The sequence below is a fragment of the Hyperolius riggenbachi genome, chromosome 5, assembly GCF_040937935.1.
Source record: "Hyperolius riggenbachi isolate aHypRig1 chromosome 5, aHypRig1.pri, whole genome shotgun sequence".
Lineage (NCBI taxonomy): Eukaryota > Metazoa > Chordata > Amphibia > Anura > Hyperoliidae > Hyperolius > Hyperolius riggenbachi.
In genome coordinates this window covers 304,867,786-304,893,071 of record NC_090650.1, presented here as the reverse complement: position 1 = coordinate 304,893,071, position 25,286 = coordinate 304,867,786, and the positions used below count along the sequence as shown (strand labels likewise).

Genomic DNA, 25,286 nt, shown 5'->3' with positions numbered 1-25,286 from the left:
CAATCGGCACTGCTGCTATTGCCATTTATTCCAGGGTGCAATAAAATCCATGAGCACATCTCATGGTAATGAATCTTCAATATGTGACATCAAAAACTTCATTCAAAATGACATGTGTAACATACCATATTCAGAGGTGGTGTGGTGGTGGTGGGTGCTGGGCACAGATATCTTCCCATAGCCACCTGCTGCTTCCCCTCTTAATAATAATATCCATGAACACAAGAGATGAGAGTATGAATGTTCATATTCGGGCCAGTTCACACAGGCGATTGTGCATGGCATTTACTGCCCAGATCTACTGTGTCCCATGTTGAGGTGAACACTGCCATTCATCTCAATGTGTTCACGGTCAACTGTTTTCCAGGATGTTGAGGGTAGCGTTGGCTGCATTTGCGTATCTGTGACCCCCTAGGGGCTCAAGGCACGCTGCAGTGCTAAAACCTGATGCCAAGCCCTTTTCTGCACAGTAGCAAAAAAGCATTTAAGATAGGCTGAACAAGCTGCTGGCAGTCATCCATCTGAACCAGCCCTAAGGCCTGGGACCCCCTAGCAGCGTTCTTCTAAGCACTTGTAATTTAAAAAGCTCTTTGCTAATGTAAAGCTATGGGGGATTAAGAAATCACATCCCTCAAGGGGGAATCACACCCATAGCATTACATTAGCAAATGCTTCTTAATTTACAAGCGCTTACAAGAGGAGTAGAAAAGCACTGCTAGTGGGTTCCAAGCCTAAAGGTGCGTACACACATGCGACTATAGTCGTTTGTAACGATCGTTCCCCGATCTTTACCAACGACGATCGTTACAAAAAACGAACCACCGACTATTAAGGCAAACGACGAACGAGCCAAATCGCTACAAAAGAAAGTTCTGTCTCGGCGGATTTTAACCAACGACGATCGTTTGCAAAAGTAGTACATCGTTGGAAACGATCGTTCGTACTAGGCTTGACATGCGCATTTCACTATTTCTCCATGGAACTTCTCATTTTTATGCGCAGGCGCAATAGTTGCTTTCTGTGATGTAACGTTCGTTCTAACGATCAGATCGTTACACACCTTTTAAAACTACCTTTACTTAGGTCGTTCTTTCATCAATTAAAAGTTCGTTCGTCGTTCTTAACGAACGATCGTTGTCGCATGTGTGTACGTAGCATAAGGAACCCTGTGCAGGCTGGAGAGAGCAGTTGGATCAAGGCCAATTTTCTCACACCTGCGGACTTCGTTCCTCTTTGGAATGTGCCTGAACTGAAAAGATATGTTCGCCTTACTAAGGCCACATACACACATCAGACCATAGTCTTTTGAAAATGAAAGATCACAGACCAATCTTACCACCCTTCATGTAGTATGAGAGCCATACTCTACACAGTCTTTTCTATGGAGCTGAACTCCACATCAGAAAAAAACCTTTGCAAGATGCTGCACACACAGATGCTGTACAGACACAAAAGATCAGTATCTGCAAAAGATCTGTTCCTGCCAAAAATCCATTCCTGCAAATTGCAATGATAGTCTATGAGATCTGCAGATCATCATACACACATGATTTAACTGACATTCATCTGCAGATCAGATCCACCAGGATGGATTTTCAGATCTGCAGATGATTGCTTGATCTGCAGATGAATGTCAGTTAAATCATGTGTGTATGATGATCTGCAGATCTCATAGACTATCATTGCAATTTGCAGGAATGGATTTTTGGCAGGAACAGATCTTTTGCAGATACTGATCTTTTGTGTCTGTACAGCATCTGTGTGTGCAACATCTTGCAAAGATTTTTTTCTGATGTGGAGTTCAGCTCCATAGAAAAGACTGTGTAGAGTATGGCTCTCATACTACATGAAGGGTGGTAAGATTGGTCTGTGATCTTTCATTTTCCAAAGACTATAGTCTGATGTGTGTATGAGCCTTTAGGCTACGTTCCCACTAATGCAATGCAATTCCGTTGCGGAAAACGTGTGAACGAATTTGCATACGGATGCAAATTTGTTTGCATTTGTATGCAAATTTGAAATAAAAACCGCATGTTTTTTCGCGCATCTTTGTAAGTATGCGAATGTGCTTTTACATTAATTTTATGCGAAAACGTATGAATTCGCATTGGAAAATTCGCATAGCAAAAACGCATGCGATTTTCCTATTAATTACATTACAGGCGAATTGCACACTGGCCTTGCGGTGTGCAAATTCTGATGACTCTGCTGTGCAGATTTATTCTGCACAGTCCACCACACAGATTTCCTGACAAATGGAAACAGGCCTATTGACTATTATTGGGTATGCGAATCTGCATGCAGAAAACGCATTCAGATTCGCTCTAGTGGAAACGGGCCCTAATGCAACTCCCGCCAATCAGTTTGTTTTGGATATAATCATCAAAAAAAAAAAAAAAAAAAAAAAAAAAAAAAAAAATCAGTCTTACCACTGCAATAAAACCTGAAAAAAAGCAGTTAAGTTATCCATACACAACTTTGCCGGTATTGCTGCATTATCATATCACCAGCCAAAGTTTACAAGCTGAAACCAAGCCAATAAACCTTGTTTCAGCAGATATTTCTGTGGGGTCTAGGCCTAGGATCTGGTGTGCAGAAGTTAAGACAGTTGTAGGTGTGAGTTTGCCTGCATATTATCTGCAAACTAAGCTTTAATCCATCCTTAAAGGGAAGGTTCAGGGAGGGTGGGTAAAAAATAAAAATCAATTTCCACTTACCTGGGGCTTCCTCCAGCCCGTGGCAGGCAGGAGGTGCCCTCGCCGCCGCTCCGCAGGCTCCCGGTGGCCGACCCGACCTGGCCAGGCCGGCTGCCAGGTCGGGCTCTTCTGCGCTCCAAGGCCCGGAACTTCTGCGTCCCACGCCGGCGCGCTGACGTCATCGGACGTCCTCCCAGCTCTACTGCGCAGTAGAGCCTGCGCAGTAGAGCCCGGAGGACGTCCGATGACGTCAGCGCGCCGGCGTGGGACGCAGAAGTTCCGGGCCTTGGAGCGCAGAAGAGCCCGACCTGGCAGCCGGCCTGGCCAGGTCGGGTCGGCCACCGGGAGCCTGCGGAGCGGCGGCGAGGGAACCTCCTGCCTGCCACGGGCTGGAGGAAGCCCCAGGTAAGTGGAAATTGATTTTTATTTTTTACCCACCCTCCCTGAACCTTCCCTTTAAGGTGGGTACACATATCAGATAAAAGTCTTTGGAAAATAAAAGATCACAGACCAAATTTACCCCCTTCCATGTAGTATGAGAGCCATACTTACACAGTCTATTCTATTGAGCTGAACTCCTCATCAAATAAAAATCTTTGCAAGATGCTGTACACATGTAACAGATCAGTATCTGCCAAAGATCAGTTCCTACAAAAGATCAGTTTCTGCAAATTACATTCATAGTCTATGACCTAGTTTCTCAACATGCGGTACGCGTACCCCAGGGGGTACTTCTGATGGTTCCAGGGGGTACTCAGGCTTGAGATACTTGATCAAAAGTAACAAATTTAGAGTTTTAGAAAATTATAAATCCTATATAAACACCAAATTAGTATTTTTTCTAATTAAAAGCAACAGTAAATGCTTGGAAATTGTTTAGAACCAATTATTTACTACGATTAAATATGTATTTGTTAAGGAGTACTTGTGATAATATTTACTATGCCAGGGGGTACTTGGTGAGTACAGGGTTTTATAAGGGGTACATACCAATAAAATGTTGAGAAACACTGGTCTATGATACCTGCGGATCTCATACACACCTTGTTTAACGGATATTTATCTGCAGATCAGATCCACCAGGATGCATCTTCAGATCTGCAGAGAATTGTCTGATCTGTAGATGAATGTGTGTATGAGATCTGCGGATATCAGACTGTGAATGCATTTTGCAGGAACTGATTCAGCTCAATAGAACAGACTGTAAGTATGGCTCTCATACTACAAGGAAGGGGGTAAAACTGGTCTGTGATCTTTCATTTTCCAAAGAATTTTATCTGATGTGTGTACCCACCTTAACTGTACCGGAAAAATAAGTGTATACTGTAACTGGTCTGTAACCCCTACTAGATACTAGACTATCTCTTCAGTTCTTGTCACTGTAAAACAATTATGATGGTACAGGAGCAAGTAACAGAAACTAACACAGATGGAATTCCAGTTATTTTCCTTGTTATTTCAGTGAGGAGAAGTTATGGTAAACATTACTAGTAGTTTCCAGCAAATATAAGGAAGGAAACAAATAGACTATAGACTTTACAGCCATGTCAGAGAAAAAGCATAGGACTAAAAAGGCAGCTGTGAATATGCATGACAGGGTCTTCTTATAATGATAAACTGGGCAAATTATTACACAGAAGATACTGCTTACGGTAAATGTGTGGAGGAACTCTATGGAGTTATGTCTTTTTTTTTCAACCTAAATAACTAGGTGTGCTCAACATTCTTAACCTAAATGTTGTACTTTCTGTGTTTTCCTTAAGAGTTATATCACTACATCCCAGAACAAAAAAGACACAGACAAGCGGTATGCCTGGAAGTCTTTTATTTTTGTCTTAATACAAAAAGTGATAAAGTATAACATGAAACTACATCTCATACTTCAGAAGACAGGAAGACGTGTAGGGATATTGCTAAGGGGTAGAACCAGAGCGACTATCGATCAGACAACCAAAGTGCCAAGCTTTCCCGGGGCCAGGTGGATACTTAAATTGGTCCTATTATATAGCATTGACATCATTTGCAGCAATTTACGCAGAACTGCTAAGAGACGACCCTCCTATCTTTCTAAAAATTGAGCAGGCCAGATCATTAGTGATAATAAATGAACCCAAGCGCACTTTTCTCGTACTATGCCCACAGTATGCCCACTCCTTCGCATACCACCATTTCTCCCCTAGATAGCAACAGACATATCACTAGCCTGGAGGTTCGAGACATGTCCAATCATCCACGGGCCCCAAACTGTTGCTTGAGGGATCAATCCCAATCCCTGCCAGGCAACAGTCCTCATATGTCTGTACAAGGCTTAACTAGATGTGGTGAGCAAGCATTATTGGATATTGGTCATTTATAACCTTGCCAGTGTCCCAACAAAAATTAGATCAAACTTCAGCAGAGATCCAACCTCATCTCTCTTCCCTGCTGCAGCCACATGCTTTCTACTTCTCTCAGTTTCTCTTCTAGTACGAATAAAAGGGGATCTTTCACTTATGGATTTTTCTGTTCAATTTCAGCCTGATTAATCACTCAGATTTGTAAAAAATATTTTAAAGCCATCGATTGGACAGGATGGAAAATTTGGTGGTCGATGGACGGGTCATAGCATAGCTTGGAATCAGACAGTACAACACTGCAGTTTGACTGATTTTCAATAGATTTTCTGCTGAAATCTATTGAATATCAATGTGCTGTGCATGGTAGGTATCAACCCCCCTCTTTTCAGATCCCAACTGGATCAATATGGCTAGCTTAACAGTCCATCTGCTGCAGAGCCTTTCTAAAGCTTCTGATGGATTTCAATAGATTTCTTTTGAAATTGATTGAGTGTTGTAAGAATGCACCTGTTACCAAATGCGGCAGTCAATCCACCTGTAGCCAGCCTTACCAATGTTGGGTCATACAGCACTGGAGACAGCCATTCATTCAACTCAACTCCAGCACTAAATCAGAGGACTGAGAAATTTGGGCAAGAGGTGGTCTCGTGGAAAGCTGTGTACAGATTGGATAGAACTGGCCAGTAGAATGTGAGAGATTTTTCCATGTCTGTCAGTTTTTATAAATACACAATAAAAGCACAGCCTTTCTATAGACAAGGGATATTGACAGAGATTTCACTTATAGACAAGTCCATTAAGGCAGATCCTTCGAGCATGCAAGCATTGGTAGTCAAACACTGTATGGACTTTTTCAGTGAAGGTTCTCATCTATTGAAGGTCATGGTACGTCCAGAGAAATATACAGCAGCTTTAACTACAGACTTTTTCCTTATAATGCCTGGTATACACCATGTAATTTCCCATCAGATAGACGAGTCAAATCGATTAGTTCAGACAGGTCCGATCTTAATTCCGATTCTGGTTTTCTGATCGATTTTCTGATCACTTCTATACAAAATCGATCAGAAATTAGATCGGACCTGTCGTAACTAAATCAATTTGATGTGTCCATCTAACTGGAAATTGCATGGTGTGTACCAGGCATTAAAGACCTTTCATCAGTCCTGCAGAGCAATTTCTTCACTTTCATAAGGCTGAGAAGATTTCTAGGCATGTTAAAGTACAGGTAATCCTGTACTTGAACATATATATATATTTCAGCCAGATGTAAACAAAATAAAAATAAACATCTGCATAGTGATTTCAATTTGTTGAACTTGCTGGGTGACTGTGTGTACCGATTCAAATACAGTTAGGCAAACATTAATGTACATTGATGACAAATATATCAGAAATCAGAGAGTAACATACTGATCCCGTACATACCAGGAGTCTCAAAGAAACCAGGAAAGATCTTTATAGCAGAACTACATCCAAAATGTTCCCTCTACTGCAATGGATTAGCCACGTCATAACATGCAAAAAATAAATACATTCTGAAAAAGATTAACCTACTTTGCGGCCTGATTCTTTCCTGATTTTAGGGTCCAAAAGTGGTGCAAAAGAAAAAAAATATATACCCCAGAGAGATTCTCCAGCAGTTCCTGCACATAACTCACCTCCCCAAGATCCAGCGCTGCATTTCTTCCTCCTGTCCTCCAGGTGGTGCTCTATCTCTATGGTGAGATTGCTGCAATATCACCCGAGCTGGACATGGAGAGCATCAGAGGTCAAAGGAGGAGACTGTCCGGATACCGGGGACACAAAGTATGAATCGCTGCTTTGCCTGCTCTGCAGTAACCTGCCCGGCGGATGCCCTGACACAGGCTCAGAATTACTAATCGCCGCATGCTTTTTTTCTCTTCAAGCCTGAGTCAGGAATACTGCTAAGGAGCTTAAACGGTTTTTTTTTCCCCCTGGGAGGCTCATCAGTTGCTAAGCTGTACAGCGATTAATCACAGAACTGAGCTCCCCTAGCTGGCATTAGTCTTTTGATCTCCAAGTACAAGAGAAAAAAGGCTTGGATGTTCTAAAATGCCTTATGACTGGAGGAAGTTGCCCTTCAGTCTTCATTCAAAATGCCAGTAAATACTTGTACTGTAGTAAAAATAGAGTTGAATTCAAGTGTTAGTAACCTAAAGGCACAAATGTCTCACTACGCTTGACAGTTCACAAATATTCCCCGCCCTGAATCCCACTCACTGCATGTGATCATACCCACATCCCCCACCAAGGACATAGCAAAAGCTTCTAATGCAGCCACAGAAAAAAAAAAACACAGGACCTCCAAAGTTCAGGTCTAGGTAATCCATGTTGAAAAACTAGTCATCTCTAGTGCTTTGAATAACAAAGCCCTTTTGTTACAATTCCTCCCGATGGTGGGCTTATCTATCCTAGACCATGCTCCTTTGTGTTTTTAGGTCCCGAAATCAGTGCTTTTGAATAAAATGTTTTAGGTGCCCATTTCTGAGCTCTCTTCAGTCTTTTCATACTTTCAAAAACACATCCCTCAAGGGTACATTTAAATAAATAAAGTGAAATGAATGTGTTCCTGCATGCACTAGTACCATAAGAATCACAGCTTGTGTAATCCTAGAGGCTACAACAAAGACAGGTTGGACCTACTTTTCCCCTGGAATATTCAAAGTGGTTGTCTATTCTACTGGCTCCACCTGAAAGCTGTGAATAGTATCAATTACATCTACCATTCTTCAAAAACCTTACTATACCATATTTTTTTTCACAATTTTTCCGTCTAACAAAGACCTCTTTCACGCCAAGAATGAAAGACACCCCTGATAATGTCAAAGGGCACATTTTGGACAGAGAAAATAACTGGTCTTTAAGTGGAATGGATAAGTATCCATAAACAGGCAAGGTTGTCTTTAGAATTTACATAGGTGGTGGTGGGGGGGGGGGGGGGGGAGGGGTTGTCTGGTTGGGGTAAAGCACTTCTGGCCAAGTTTATCCAGCATGCTTGATCAAATCACAGGTAGAGCAGAGCTCCTGCAGCACAGATTTGCATCAGATTCAATACAATTATCAAGTCAGATGGCTGATTGGCCTGCAACATTGCTAGATGTATGGCCACCTTTGAACATTTATCTTCATGGTTTCAGGCAGCCTTTTTCTTGGAAAACAAGCTGCTTGGTTATCTGCAGATCTTTGTATTGTGCATTAAAATTTGAGGTTTCAATAAAAAGAATTTCATAAATACAACTGAAAAAAAGCCAGAAAACGGGCACATTAAAAAATGAATAAAAAGAGAGGAGATGACTGACCAATAAGTGTGGCAATTGCATGTAGACCTATTACACACAGGGTTCCTGATAACCCTCCACTTCAAGAAATTTTAAGCTGAGAATAGTTAACTAAATGGTTTATGTACTTCTATTGAAGTACAGTTACCGGTAATATGTCATACAACAAAAGCTCTAATCAATAATACCACACTATCGCACAACTGATTTTTAACTCCGATGTAATTCACATTCACAATAAAATCCATAATCACTAGCCATAATGTGCATGCGGAGTCTGGTAAAATGCTGATAAGGAATACAGGCATTAAGCAGTATAGATGGAAGTGCACACCATAAAAAGCGATGGGGAATAAGTAAAAAGGATGTTTTTTTTCAAGAGGAATCAAAACACATTTACTAGCACCATAGGCGCAAAACGTCAGCTCAAAAAGTACACCGTGGAAGACGCATGCGGGTACTGTACTATAAACCAAAAGTATTCGGCCCCCTTGAAGTTTTCCACATTTTGTCATATTACTGCCACAAATATGAATCAATTTTATTGGAATTCCGCGTGATAGACCAATACAAAGTGGTGTACATGTGAGAAGTGGAACGAAAACCACATGATTCCAAACATTAAAAAAAAAACTGCAGTGGTATGTGCGTAATTATTCAGCCCCCTTTGGTCTGAGTGCAGTCAGTTGCCCATAGACATTGCCTGATGAGTGCTAATGACTAAATAGAGTGCACCTGTGTGTAATCTAATGTCAGAACAAATACAGCTGCTCTGTGACGGCCTCAGGTTGTCTAAGAGAATATTGGGAGCAACAACACCATGAAGTCCAAAGAACACACCAGACAGGTCAGGGATAAAGTTATTGAGAAATGTAAAGCAGGCTTAGGCTACAAAAAGATTTCCAAAGTCTTGAACATCCCACGGAGCACTGTTCAAGCGATCATTCAGAAATGGGAGTATGGCACAACTGTAAACCTACCAAGACAAGGCCATCCACAAACTCACAGGCCAAACAAGGAAAGCGCTTATCAGAAACGCAGTCAAGAGGCCCATTCCGACTCTGGGCGAGCTCCAGAGATCTACAGCTCAGGTGGGGGAATCTGTCCATAGGACACCTATTAGTCGTGCACTGCACAAAATTGGCCTTTATGGAAGAGTGACAAGAAGAAAGCCATTGTTAACAGAAAACCTGTGGAAGAAGGTGATCTGGTCAGATGAGACCAAAATGGAACTTTTTGGCCAAAATGCAAAACGCTATGTGTGGTGGAAAACTATCACTGCACATCACTCTGAACACACCATCCCCACTGTCAAATATGGTGGTGGCAGCATCATGCTCTGGGGGTGCTTCTCTTCAGCAGGGACAGGGAAGCTGGTCAGAGTTGATGGAAAGATGGATGGAGCCAAATACAGTGCAATGTTGGAAGAAAACCTCTTTAAGTCTGCAAAAGACTTGAGACAGGGGTGGAGGTTCACCTTCCAGCAGGACAACGACCCTAAACATAAAGCCAGGGCAATAATGGAATGGTTTTAAACAAAACATATCCATGTGTAGGAATGGCCCTGTCAAAGCCCAGATCTGAATCCAATCGAGAATCTGTGGCAAGATCTGAAAAGTGCTGTTCACAAACGCTGTCCATCTAATCTGACTGAGCTGGAGCGGTTTTGCAAAGATGAATGGGCAAGGATTTCAGTCTCTAGATGTGCAAAGCTGGTAGAGACATACTCTAAGGGCTCGTTTCCACTATCGCGAATCTGCATGCGTCCAACGCATGCAGATTCGCACATGTAATGCAAGTGGATGGGCCTGTTTCCACTGTAGCGTTGTTGAGGTGCGTTTTTTTCAGCGGTAAAAAAACGCACAAAAGAGCCAACGAATTCGCCTGCGAGTGGAATGCATGCGAATCGCCGCTAATGTATTTAATAGTAAAAACGCATGCGTTTGTTACAAGTGTTTTTACCTGCGATTTCGCACCTTTTTCAACTTTATTTTGCCCTGGCAGTGTCATGGTTAATTTCGCATGGCACCCTGCCATGCGAAATCGCACGCGAAATCGCGGGTAAAAACGCATGCGGAAACGCATCCGCATGCGTTTTTACAAGCGTCGGAATGCCGGCGAAATCGCGTCGCAACAGTGGAAACAAGCCCTAAAAGACTGACAGCTGTAATTGCAGCAAAAGGCGGTTCTAAAAAAAAGTATTGACTCAGGGGGCTGAATAATTACGCACACCCCACTTTGCAGTTATTTGTAAAAAAAAAAAAAATGTTTGGAATCATGTACGATTTTCGTTCCACTTCTCACGTGTACACCACTTTGTATTGGTCTTTCATGTGGAATTCCAAAAAAATTGATTCATGTTTGCAGCAGTAATATGACAAAAATGTGGAAAACTACAAGGGGGCCAAATACTTTTGATAGAGATATATATATATATATATATATATATATATATATATATATATATATATATATATATATATATATATATATATATATATATATATATATATATATATATATATATATATATATATATATATATATATATATATATAAAAAACAACATTTTACCAAGTCCTTTTTTAATATACAGTTACCCAATCTGCCTTTAATCCAAAAGTATTATCTTTGTAAGAATCTAAACAACTCCCTAACGATCACATTCGTCTACTTTCAGGTTGCATAATACCAATTTCAACCTGTAAGCAGCACACCGTTATTTCTAGACTACTTTCAGAGATAAGGGAAAGTCAGCAGCCTTGGGAAAAACCTCAGCCGGCTGAATATCTCATTAACACATATACCTGTATGAGAAAGAAAATAAACTATGAAGCCTCTCAGACGATTTGAAATCAAATAATTTGTGCATAAACTTAGAACAGTGTGGCTAATCTTATATTAGAGCAGAGGGGGCATTTTGACTGCAGTTCTGCTTTAAGAAACATGGGCCCATATGCAATTACCTTTTCCTCCCAAGTTTTCTCCTGGATATTTTTCACACCTTGTCAATAAAAAGCCTTTTAAACCACCAGCAAGGAAGAAAATGCGCAAAATATTTTTTTTCTATGAAACTTTTTGTATACTTTTCAATTACAAAGTGCTGAAAATGTATTTTAGGGCTCAAACCCACTAGCAGCCTTTTCTAAGTGTTAGTGATTTGAAAAAAGCTCTTGCTAATGCAATGCTATGGGGCATTTTTTTGAAATCGCATTGCTCAAGTGAGATCACACACACAACATTACATTAGCAAGAGCTTTTCACATCACAAAGCATTCAGAAAAGCACTCCTAGTGGATTCCAGGTCTTAAAGAGAAGATGAAAAATTATCTCCTGGGAAAAAACTCAGGAGGAAAAAAAAAAAGTTAAATTCCATATGGGCTAAGACATTTTTAAGCATATTGAAAGAGGAACTGTTCCGAAAATCTTAAAATTTAAGACATACAAAAAAAGAAGTACATTTCTCCCAGAGTAAAATGAGCCATAAATTACTTTTCTCCTATGTTGCTGTCACGTACAGTAGGTAGTAGAAACCCGACATTACTGACAGATTTTGGACTAGCCCATCTTCTCATAGGGCGGGTTCTCAGGGGTTTATTAATTTTTAAAAGCACTTAGTGAATGGCAGGTGCTCTGTCCAACTGCCAAAATAGTGTGCAGTGAGCAGGGAGGTTGGCAAGCATGTTTGTATTAATCATTTTTAGGGAATGTCTTTTTAAAGCATAAAAGTCCATGCTGAGAATCCCCCATGAAGAGATGGGCTAGCCCAAAACCTGTCGGTAATGTCAGATTTCTACTACTTACTGTAAGTGACAGCAACATAGGAGAGAAGTAATTTATGGCTCATTTTGCTCTGGAAGAAATGTACTTCTCATATTTATGTGTTTTAAATGTTAAGATTTTTGTGACCGTTCCTCTTTAAGTATAAGTACACCAACACTTTAGCACTCTCAACCTGACTTCCAAGCACAAAAATCTCAAAAGGGAACCCGAGGTAGCGCAAAAAAAAAAAAAAAAGTATACTTTACCTAAGAAAAGGAAGCAGGTCATGAACTAGCAGCTCCAGCTTACTGCACATGCTCATGTATGAAGAAAAGCGCGGCCACGTAACATATCAGACAAGCTCTTGTTCCAGGCGTCCGTGTGCAGCAACGGCGGGGGCCAGGAGGAGGTTGGAAGCCTCTGCAGGATTCAGAGGCTTCCCTCTTAGGCAAGTACCGCCTCGGGGACACTTTAATTGCAACAGACAGACTGAGCTGGAAGATCTGCATAAATACCTGTAGGTCTATGTAGATTTACAAAAAGGAAAAACATCACAACTTTTGGTATAATTATATAAAAAAAAAAAAAAAAACACAAAATACATAAAAATGGTACCATTTTTCTTCTGTACAAAAAAGGTAGCAGCTTCGGTCAGGAACAGGAAGATGTCTGCTCCTGAGATGGCTTAAGACAGATAAAGTGAATCCGTTTGAAAAGGAACACCATACCTCCTGAGCAGGTCTGCACCAACCATTTACAGCAACCCAGGCTAGCAGATACCCACACAAAACGCATAATCTGGATAGTCAAGGAATGTAGAGTTTCCAACAGACAAAAGCTCCAGTTATAATGACTGAAGCCAAGCCAACTGGAATGAGAAAAGGTTTCCAGAATAACCACCTTTTTCTTTTTCGCTCCACTTCATTCATCTTCTGCTTCATCTGCTGCACTTTTTGTGCAGTGTTAGCCCTTCTAGAGTTCCGCTCCCTTTTCCGAAGTGTACTGCAAAGTAAAACACATACTTCAGCATATGGTACACAATATATTTGAAATATACAGGAGTCAATTTAACTAATTCTGAATTACAATGCCAAGAAAAATGACAAACATTGGGTCTATTTTTGTTTAATTTATAATAAAGATATCTCCACCGGCTGAAAAAAAGATTCTAATCTTATGCTAGGGCTGGGTGGGATTAGTCGAGGAATTCAGTAATTGGCATTAGTAGCAGGGCTGTGGAGTCGAGGAGCCAGAGCAATTTTGGGTACCTGGAGTCAGAGTTGGTAGTTTCATAAACTGAGGGGTCGGATGATTTTTGTACTGACTCCACAGCCCCGATTACAAAAGAATGATTAATTTTTGAGCCAGGTCATCTAATTTCTGTTAAAAACTGCATTTTTTACCACTGAGGAGAAACCATAAAAAAAATAAATTAAAAAAACACCTTTCTGAGACCTATTCCATAGGCTAGGAACACCAGTGGTAATTACTGAAAAATTCTAAATCCCATAGAAAGATCCCAATTCTAGTTAAAAGGTGGGTGAGGGTGGTGGCGAGTTAGAACCTTTGTTGGGTTTTTATTTAATTTAGAAGTCCAGTGTAGAAGATTTTCCACTTCCTGTCTGGGAAGGGATTAATGTTCTTACATAAGGAAATATCCTATTAACTTTTCTCTAAGGAGACATTTTCAAACCGAATACAAAAGAAAATCAAAAACAACTTTTAAAGCTTCCACTAAGCAAGAAATTACTAAAAAAAAAAAAGTTTGAGATCACGTTTTAGCTACTTGTTAATATTTTTTCAATTGGTAAGTACTGAAGAGTTATTTTTAGATAATATGAAAAACTATCTCCTTGGGGAAAACTGAGGAAAAAATGTAATATGATATGGTACATAATAGAGTGTAAGGAGCAGAAAAAACCCCCCCAAAAAAACAAAACAAAAACATTGACAAGAGATCACAATGAGCATTAGAAGCAATGAACATTAGAAGAGATGTGTAGCCACTTGCCTTTGTGCATCAGCATCTCCTTCTAGAGATTTGCCGTAACTCTGTTCTTCCTCTTTCAATACAGTGCTGCCATTGTGTCGCTCATCTGTCTGATTATTGTCCACTTTAGCAGACTGGTCAAGTTTGGAAAGGTCATTACATGAGTTCTATAATTTAAAGGAAAAAAAAAAAACATTGGCAATGTTTCTAAATCATTCCTATTATCTAATTTTCAGAGTCACTAGTTAAAAAATGGTTCTACGAGCAATACATTTTAAGCAGAGACAGGTCCCCCTTTCCATAGAGAAATGGGGAACAGCAATAATCTTAACTGGCATTTGGGGAAATAGTTTCCAAGCATGGGGGCCTAGGCATGTTATTATCCACGGCCCACTTTTTTTTTTTCTAAATATCTTCTCTGTGTCAATACTAGTTGGTAAGCTTATCAAATACCTTCTGAATGTAAAAACTACTGACACTGTCTGTATAGTGGAGGCAACTGCCTTACTGAATTAAACAGTACCCTACAGTGTTATAACGATATTGAATATCAACTTCCTCTAATAGGCTTGTTACTAGTGTTACTAGAGGAGAATACAATTACTGTATATACTCGGATATAAGTCGACCTCATGTATAAATTGACCACACATTTTGATGGCTTTAACCTGCTGAGCGGTCTGGACGAGCTCAGCTCGTCCAACACCGCCAGAGGCTGCCGCTCAGGCCCTGCTGGGCCGATTTTTGTCAAATAAAAAGCAGCACACGCAGCCGGCACTTTGCCAGCCGCGTGTGCTGCCTGATCGCCGCCGCTCTGCGGCGATCCGCCGCGAGCAGCGGCGAAAGAGGGTCCCCCCAGCCGCCTGAGCCCAGCGTAGCCGGAACAAAAAGTTCCGGCCAGCGCTAAGGGCTGGATCGGAGGCAGCTGACGTCAGGACGTCGGCTGACGTCGATGACGTCACTCCGCTCGTCGCTATGGCGACGATGTAAGCAAAACAAGGAAGGCCGCTCATTGCGGCCTTCCTTGTTTATTCTGGGCGCCGGAGGCGATCGGAAGAACGCCTCCGGAGCGCCCTCTAGTGGGCTTTCATGCAGCCAACTTTCAGTTGGCTGCATGAAATAGTTTTTTTTTTATTTAAAAAAAACCCTCCCGCAGCCACCCTGGCGATTTAATCAGAACGCCAGGGTGGTTAAGCTGGAATTTTTAAAAGACTTAAGTATAAGTCGGGCTAGGAAAGTTAAGCCTAGGGTCTGGAGAGAGTCTAGGGGCCTGGATGGATGCTAGTCCCCACCAAATCGGACTAAAAAAAGCCAGGTGACCATCAGCAGGGCAAAAACTGCTACATTGCCTAAAGGCTCATACACACATCAGACTATAGTCTTTGGAAAATGAAAGATCACAGACCAATCTTACCACCCTTCATGTAGTATGAGAGCCATACTCTACACAGTCTATTCTATGGAGCTGAACTCCCCATCAGAAAAAAAATCTTTGCAAGATGCTGCACACACAGATGCTGTACAGACACAACAGATCAGTATCTGCAAAAGATCTGTTCCTGCCAAAAATCCATTCCTGCAAATTGCAATGATAGTCTATGAGATCTGCAGATCATCAAACACACATGATTTAACTGACATTCATCTGCAGATCAAGCAATCATCCGCAGATCTGAAAATCCATCCTGGTGGATCTGATCTGTAGATGAATGTCAGTTAAATCATGTGTGTCCTTGCCAATGGAGGATGTGTATAGGGTGAACAGTAGGGGGCCAAGGACCGAACCTTGGGGGACTCCCACCGAGAGGTGGTTGGGGGTGGATGAGGACTCATTGAAGGCGGTCGTGAAGGAGCGGTTGGAGAGGTAGGATGAAAGCCAGGACAGGGCAAGATCGTGAATGCCCATGGACTGGAGGGACTGGAGGAGTAGGGGTGATCTACTGTGTCAAAAGTTGCTGAAAGGAAGATGAAAAGAGCTGGAGACGCGCTGCCCGGGAGAGCCATTAACGCAGTAATTAACTAACACTTCTGTAGCTCTTTACCTGGCGGGGACAGTCCGCAACAATTACTATTACTGCGGTCCCCTCTCTGCTTGTCCCATGTGCTCCTGGCTGGGGTTGACAGTGACTGACACTGAAAAGGTCACCTCGCTGCTGCTGGCTGGACAGCTTCTAGCAATCACACAACTATTTCACTCATCATCTCCCCTGAGCACTGATAAGTTACATGGGGAGTCTCTGCTGTCATATCACACAGTACTGAGCAGTGTATAGATAGGAAGTCAGCTAGATATATATGTAGAGTTAGCGGAATATGATTACAGTGGTTTGCAAAAGTATTCGGCCCCCTTGAAGTTTTCCACATTTTGTCATATTGCTGCCACAAACCTGAATCAATTTTATTGGAATTCCACATGAAGGACCCATACAAAGTGGTGTACACGTGAGAAGTGGAACGAAAATCATACACGATTCCAAACATTTTTTACAAATAACTGCAAAGTGGTGTGTGCATAATTATTCGGCCCCCTTTGATCTGAGTGCAGTCAGTTGCCTATAGACATTGCCTGATGAGTGCTAATGACAAAATAGAGTGCACCTGTGTGTAATCTAATGTCAGTACAAATACAGCTGCTCTGTGAGGGCCTCAGAGGTTGTCTAAGAGAATATTCGGAGCAACAACACCGTGAAGTCCAAAGAACACACAAGACAGGTCCAAGACAGGTCAGGGATGAAGTTATTGAGAAATTTAAAGCAGGCTTAGGCTACAAAAAGATTTCCAAAGCCTTGAACACCCCAAGGAGCACTGTTCAAGCGATCATTCAGAAATGGAAGGCGTATGGCACAACTGTAAACCTACCAAGACAAGGCCATCCACCTAAACTCACAGGCCGAACAAGGAGAGTGATGATCAGAAATGCAGTCAAGAGGCCCATGGTGACTCTGGACAAGCTGCAGAGATCTACAGCTCAGGTGGGAGACTCTTTTCATAGGACAACTATTAGTCATGCACTGTACAAAGTTGGCCTTTATGGAAGAGTGGCAAGAAGAAAGGCATTGTTAACAGAAAGCATAAGAAGTCCCGTTTGCAGTTTGCCACAAGCCATGTGGGGGACACAGCAACCATGTGGAAGAAAGTGCTCTGGTCAGATGAGACCAAAATGGAACTTTTTTGCCAAAATGCAAAACGCTGTGTGGCAGAAAACTAACACTGCACATCACTCTGAACACACCATCCCCACTGTCAAATATGGTGGTGGCAGCATCATGCTCGGGGGGTGCATCTCTTCAGCAGTGACAGGGAAGCTGGTCAGAGTTGATGGGAAGATGGATGGAGGCAAATACAGGGCAAACTTGGAAGAAAACCTCTTGGAGACTGCAAAAGACTTGAGACTGGGGCGGAGGTTCACCTTCCAGCAGGACAATGACCTAAGCCAAGGCAACAATGGAATAGTTTAAAACAAAACATATCTATGTGTTAGAATGGCCCAGTCAAAGTCCAGATCTAAATCCAATCGAGAATCTGTGGCAAGATCTGAAAACTGCTGTTCACAAACGCTGTCCATCTAATCTGACGGAGCTGGAGCTGTTTTGCAAAGAAGAATGGGCAAGGATTTCAGTCTCTAGATGTGCAAAGCTGGTAGAGACATACCCTAAAAGACTGGCAACTGTAATTGCAGCAAAAGGTGGTTCCACAAAGTATTGACTCAGGGGGCCAAATAATTACGCACACCCCACTTTGCAGTTATTTATTTGTAAAAAAAATGTTTGGAATGTTGTATGATTTTCGATCCACTTCTCACATGTACACCACTTTGTATTGGTCTTTCACGTGGAATTCCAATAAAATTGATGCATATTTGTGGCAGCAATGTGACAAAATGTGGAAAACTTCAAGGGGGCCGAATACTTTTGCAAGTCACTGTATATATTCCCCTACATATATCTAGCTGACTTCCTATCTATACACTGCTCAGTACTGTGTGATATGACAGCAGAGACTCCCCATGTAACTTATCAGTGCTCAGGGGAGATGAGTGAAATAGTTGTGTGATTGTTAGAAGCTGTCCAGCTAGCAGCAGCAGCAGCAAGGTGACATTTTCAGCGTCAGTCACTGTCACCCCCAGCCAGTAGCAAACATGGGACAGGCAGAGAGGGGACCACAGTAATAGTAGTTGTTGCAGACTGTTCCCCCCCCCCCCCCCCCCAGGTAGAGAGTGACTGGATGGTCAGACCGATCTTATCCATCGTTGTGTAGCAAAAATCGTGTACAGAATCGAAATCGCAATTTTTGCCAAAAATCGTGCAATTCAATCTTTTCCTAAAATCGTTCAGGCCTACTAAATCAAAACGAGGGTCGCCTTATATTCAAGACCTAAATTACTCAACTTATAGCCGGGGGACCCCTCCCAGCCACCAGGGTGCCCACCTCTTTTTTTTTACATTTCTGCCCCTTTCCCCGCATCCCCCACTTCTGCTTCTTTATCCCCCTGGCTCCTGCCTCCCTTTCCCCTGTGTGTAGAGAGCAGTGTGGTAGACATACATTACCTAATCCTTCACTGGGCACTGTATCCACTGCTCCTCTCTTTCGTGCATGGCGCTGAGTACACTAGCCTCATGGCATCTCTCCAGTGCCCGGTGTCATGTGACCCCGGACATCCATAAACCTCCCAGATGTGCATGTCACTGTTAACCACACGACCATTCACCCTCCCTCTAAATCCCGCTGTCTGGGTGTCACCCTGGACTCCGCACTCTCCTTCACTCCCCACATCCAAAACCTCACAAAGTCCTGCAACTTCCACCTTCGTAACATCTGTAAGATTTGCCCTTTCCTGACCTCTGCCACCACCAAACTCCTCATCCATGCCCTCATAATTTCCTGCCTTGACTACTGCAATGCCCTGCTGTCTGGTCTCCCTATGACCCGAACAGCCACACTGCAGTCCATCATGAATGCGCCAGCCAGAATTATCCACTGCTCCCATCGCTCCACCATGGCGGATCCCCTCCTTGAATCCCTCCACTGGCTTCCTATCCAGTCCAGAATCAGATTCAAGATACTGTGTCTGACCTACAAATCTGTCCACAAAACCTGTCCAACCTACATTTCCGATCTTACTCAGAGGTACACACCTAGCCGCTCACTCCGCTCCTCCAATGAACTTCGCCTAACCGCCCCCCCGCATCACCCAGTCCCATGCACGCCTCCAGGACTTCTCAAGAGCTGCTCCAACACTATGGAACTCCCTACCTCCACCCATTAGGGCAGCCCCCTCCTTCAACATCTTCAAGAAAGCCCTCAAAACTCACCTTTTCACTCTGGCCTACTACCCCTCACAAGTACTCTAAACCCACAGCTGAACTCTGGTCTCCTACCTCTCGTGACCCTACCTCTCCCTTTAGATTGTAAGCCTTTAGGCAGGGTCCTCCTCCTTTTGTGTCCAACCTGATCATGCACCTCCATTACAGTGCACCCATGCTATGCATCTGAGTGAACCTAACTTGCCTAATCTCCATGCTCCCCTCCAGTGACTGACTAAACATTACATTGTACTCATACTGTGCTGCGTGATCTGGTCTTTCTTGTATTCAGGTATTGTCATTTTGCTGTATGTCACCCCTAAATATTGTCTGTAACCTAAATTAATGTACAGCGCTGCGTAATAGGTTGGCGCTTTATAAATACAATAAATAATAATAAATAATCTTCCGGGGGTAGGGGCGGGACCAGCCGTACTTTCTGTATCTGCCCCATTCACCAGCTTGCCTGTCACCCGGAGAGGGAGGGGGCATGGTCCGATTTGTTAACCCCTCACTGGCCTCCTCTCCACAGCTACAGGGGAATGGCTCTGTTTTATTTAAATAAACAGAGCAGAGCATGTACCAGCGGCAGAGAAAACCGCAGCAAAACCTAAGATCTCAAGATCGTCTTAACCTTGATCACGATTTTCGGTTTAAACCCGAAAATCGTTCAGCCCTATGATTTAGTGAGTTAAACCTAAATTCTCGACTTATAGCCGAGTATATACGGTAGTCTCAAAAATTAAAGTCTGCAGGGAATATTTGAAGAGAGATGGTTTTAGCTCAGGTGAAACCAAGCACTGGGCCTTGGGCTGTGATGAGCCAGGCTGATCAGTCAGCGTAGGGAGCTTGACTGCAGGACATCTGAGAGAAGCATCTACTCTGTATTTAATTTTGAGAAATAGGAAGCACCGGTCTATCTATGGGTGATGGGAACAAGGCTACATAGTTATCCAGGGGTAGGGGGCACCAGTCTACTTATTTATGTGGTGCTGGGGGGCATTCTCTGTACAGTTACAATTCCCTCACTTAACTCCTTACATGCATATACAGTGGTTTGCAAATTTGGCCCCCTTGAAGTTTTCCACATTTTGTCATATTACTGCCACAAACATGAATCAATTTTATTGGAATTCCACGTGAAAGACCAATACAAAGTGGTGTACACGTGAGAAGTGTAACAAAAATCATACAGGATTCCAAACATTTTTTACAATTCAATAACTGCAAAGTAGGGTGTGTGTAATTATTCAGCCCCCTTTGGTCTGAGTGCAGTCAGTTGCCCATAGACATTGCCTGATGAGTGCTAATGACTAAATAGAGTGCACCTGTTTGTAATCTAATACACTGTCAGTACTAATACAGTTGCTCTGTGATGGCCTCAGAGGTTATCTAAGAGAATCTTGGGAGCAACAACACCATGAAGTCCAAAGAACACACCAGACAGGTCAGGGATAAAGTTATTGAGAAATGTAAAGCAGGCTTAAGCTACAAAAAGATTTCCAAAGCCTTGAACATCCCATGGAGCACTGTTCAAGCGATCATTCAGAAATGAAAGGAGTATGGCACAACTGTAAACCTACCAAGACAAGGCCGGCCACCTAAACTCACAGGCCAAACAAGGAAAGCGCTGATCAGAAATGCAGTCAGCGGCCCATGGTGACTCTGGACGAGCTGCAGAGATCTACAGCTCAGGTGGGGGAATCTGACCATAGGACAACTATTAGTAGTGCACTGCACAAAGTTGGCCTTTATGGAAGGGGGGGCAAGAAGAAAGCCATTGTTAACAGAAAAGCATAAGAAGTCCTGTTTGCAGTTTGCCACAAGCCATGTGGGGGACACAGCAAACATGTGGAAGAAGGTGCTTTGGTCAGAGGAGACCAAAATGGAACTTTTTGGCCAAAATGCAAAATGCTATGTGTAGCGGAAAACTAACACTGCACATCACTCTGAACACACCATCCCCACTGTCAAATATGGTGGCGGTGGCAGCATCATGCTCTGTGGGTGCTTCTCTTCAGCAGGGACAGTGAAGCTGGTCAGAGTTGATGGGAAGATGGATGGAGCCAAATACAGGGCAATCTTGGAAGAAAACCTCTTGGAGTGTGCAATATACTGGGGCGGAGGTTCACCTTCCAGCAGGACAACAACCCTAAACATAAAGCCAGGGCAACAATGGAATTTGCAATTTGCAAAGAAGAATGGGCAAGGATTTCAGTCTCTAGATGTGCAAAGCTGGTAGAGACATACCCTAAAAGACTGGCAGCTGTAATTGCAGCAAAAGGTGGTTCTACAAAGTATTGACTCAGGGGCTGAACAATTACGCTCACCTCACTTTGCAGTTATAGATTTGTAAAAAATTTTTGGAATCATGTATGATTTTCTTTCCACTTCTCACATGCACACCACTTTGTATTGGTCTTTCACGTGGAATTCCAATAAAATTGATTCATGTTTGTGGCAGTGATGTGACAAAATGTGGAAAACTTCAGGGGGGGCTGAATACTTTTGCAAACCACTGTGGTTTAAAAAAAAAAAAAAAAAACACCTCTGGTAAGAAATGGTACTTATTATACCATCTACCAGATTTGACTGCCCCCTGTTTAAAGTGGATCAGAGGTGAACTTTTACTCATTGCATAATTGTGTTCCTCTCCTATTTACAGGGCATTCCTCAAGCCAAATACTTTTTTGTTCTTGTTTTAATACTCTCATTCCCTATAAACTAATAAACCACGCCCACAGGTTTTCAGAGAGCCTTGGCAGTAGCAAGGGCTCATGGGAGCTCAGTCTGGGCAGGAGGAGGGGGAGGTGTCACTAGCCATTGATTTGAGGCAGAGGGGAAGAGGGAGGAGGGGGGGGGATTAGGTTTTTTTCACAGGTAAGATACAGATAAGACTGCCTCTGTGTAATGTTTACAAACGTCATGGCTGCTGTCATATCACAGGAATAAATAATCATTTTCTATTAAAGCTGTTTGCAGCTAGATTTGCTGTGTAAACTATCTAAACTTTAGATAAGATATATAGACAAGTTACTTGTTCTAGTTAGTTTTTCATCTTGGATCCAAAAGATATGGACTCACCTTTGGAAATCTACATATTGTTGGAAAGCAGAGAATCTTGGCTTTCATGTGCACTATGCCCTGCGTCAGTGCAATGCACCGTTCCTGAGTTAGGGGTGTTGACCAAGGGGTGTCCACTGCGCATGGATGCCAGCAACACTAACCTGGCAACCCAAGTTTCCAGACTGAAGCCCAGCGAGCGGGAGAGGTGTGCAATAAAATCCTGGTGTGCAATAAAATCCTGGTGTGCCATGTCCACTATCCAAGTGGACATGGAGTTAGAATAAAAAATTGTCAAAGCAAAGTGAGAACCAAGAACACAGCCCAGCGAGCTGGCAACAGGACAAGGATTCCAGTAAAGTAAGGAATATCACTTTAAAAGAAGTGGACACCCCTCATTCAACACAGTCTATCTCAGGAACACTGCATCACTTGGACGCGGGGCATAGTGCAAATGAAAGCCAAGACTCCACTTTCCAACGATATGCAGATTTCCAAATGGGAGTAAATGTCTTTTAAACAGGAGCATTCAGTAGACCATATAATCCATAAAGAACCAGTTACATTTTAGAGCAAATAATAATGACACTAGTTGGATATTTAAAAGATAGCAACACATGAGAGGTTATCATACACAATTGACTTCACTTGTACTGGTTTCAGGTGCACTGTAATGAAAAACTAGTTAACTTAAAGCTTTCAAGGCCCACAATTCTCATAAAAATAAACAAATATCAGCTCTTCACACAAGCCATGGCCTCAATAATGCCACCATTAACACAACAACTTCTGCACAAACCTGTGTGCTGGAACTTGCCATTATAGATTTTGTTCCCTCTATTACAGCCATATAAGAAAATCTCAGTTGACCAGGCGTCTGTATTAGTCCCATACGGTAATGCCTCATATCCAACAACACTTGCTTTATGTCCACAGTAGCTGGATCTTTCCTTTTTTCAATCTAAAAAGATACAGCACATAAAACCATTAGATATCACATATAACACACGCACACATAATATCCATGATGATTGTAATATAAAAACGGATTGAAAATTTCAGGTAAATTGACGTGTGTTATTTTACCAATCCTAGGGGGGAAAAAATTGCGAGAAATGTGGGACCTTCCATGACCATAGTACAGATGCGCTGTTTAGTCATTTTGGCGCCGGGAAATCTGCTAGTATATGATCGGTAAAATTACCAATATTCTACAATTAGGCAATGGGTAATATTATAGTGGAATATCAGTAATTTACAGACATCATACCATCACTAAATCTAACCCTATTCTAACATGAAACCTCCCTCTACGGATGCCTAACCCTTACTGCCCAAGGTAACCCCCGTTTTACTGCAGTGCCGGTACCACATTTTGATGTCTAAGAACTTAAAAAGTAGATTTAATGTTTTATTATCTGTACTGAGCGACAGTCGTAAGTGTCCCAGAGCTAAGAGCTAGAGCTACACAAGCTGTCATTCAAAATTAGTTGGCAAATGGCACTTTTTGTTTCATAAACTGCCACCTTTAGATAATAAAAAGGCCAAGTCTGCTAAAGAAATCAGCTGGAATTTGAATACAGTAGCAAATAGGACAGAATAATAAAGTTTTACATAAAGGTCCTCTTAAAGGGATCCTTAAGTCTTTACTCAACTGGGGCCCCTTCAGCCATCCTGTGCCCATGCAGACTCGCTCAGATACTCCTGTCCCCTGCCGACAGCTACTTTCACAAACAGGTCTGGCCAAGCGTCTGATACTCCGCGTTCCTGGCCACAATAGTGCCCTCTATACTGCTATTGCGTCCGGGAACGCAAAAAATCACTTGCGTTCCCATGCCTGTCGGCGAAACTGTAAGTAGCTGCCACCAGGGACAGGAGGATCCGAGCAAGTCTGCGTGGGCAAAGAATGGCTGCAGAGAGCTGGTAGAAACCCCAGGTGAGTAAAACTCTTTTAGCAGACTTAAGTGCCCCTTTAAGTCCACACAAGCGTAGCTAGTGTAACACTTCACTATGTTCAGCCAGCCTTCTGAAATCTGTAGGTTATGCACGCTTACAAAGCTCATTTTGGTGGAAAAGTCACCACTGATCTGTAAAGACAGAAACTGTACTTATACATTACAAGGGCTAAAACTACATACCAAAACAAGACAGGTGTCAACCAAAGAAAAGGTACCAGAGCGACCTATTCCTGCGCTGCAGTGTACAACACAGGGTCCGTACTTCGGATCTAAAGAACCAGAGTTCCGCACTTCAAACAGGAAATTTAGGAAAGATGCTGGAGATTCTGGAACACCAAAGTCTGGCCATGTGGTATAATGGAAATGGGAAATCTCTCTGTGTTCTGCTGTCTGAAGAAAAATGGAAGGAAAAAAGCATGGTTAATTTAAGTATATTAGTAAAACTCGAACAATACAGCTAGTTTGTGTTATCCAATAAAGTACCGTATTTTTCGGACTATAAGACGCACTTTTTCTCTCCCAAAAGTGGGGGGGAAAAAGTCACTGCGTCTTATAGTCCGAATACAGGGAGTCCTCGACTTAGGAATGCCCACCGATACTAACCGCCGCCTCAACGAGATGTCGGGGACTCCCTGTAAAGTCCCCAGTGTCCTCCTGCACTGCCCCATGTAATGTAGTTACCGGCAGCAGCCGCGTGTATCTCTCAGTAGTCTAATCTATTTAGCTGCGGTAGCGCGTGCATCTGCCCGTGTAATGTAATGAATGCAACTAGCGTTTAATTTCCTCCCCGCCCGTGTATAGTAATTAACATTTAATCGCTGCCCCCCGGCCGTGTACATTCATTAACATTTAATCGCCCGCCCCCCCAGCCGTGCA

General features: G+C 42.6%; 1 protein-coding gene across 1 annotated transcript in view; it reads right to left on the bottom strand.

Moving 5' to 3' along the window:
- Window positions 1–25,286, bottom strand: part of PTPN2 (protein tyrosine phosphatase non-receptor type 2) — a 119,566-nt gene that overhangs the window by 1,593 nt on the left and 92,687 nt on the right. The window contains exons 6-9 of the mRNA XM_068234699.1: window positions 24,591–24,800; window positions 23,252–23,413; window positions 14,108–14,253; window positions 12,997–13,098 (exon numbers count right to left, since the gene is read on the bottom strand). Coding sequence (XP_068090800.1) covers window positions 12,997–13,098; window positions 14,108–14,253; window positions 23,252–23,413; window positions 24,591–24,800 — 620 coding nt within the window. The remainder of the gene's footprint in view (window positions 1–12,996; window positions 13,099–14,107; window positions 14,254–23,251; window positions 23,414–24,590; window positions 24,801–25,286) is intronic.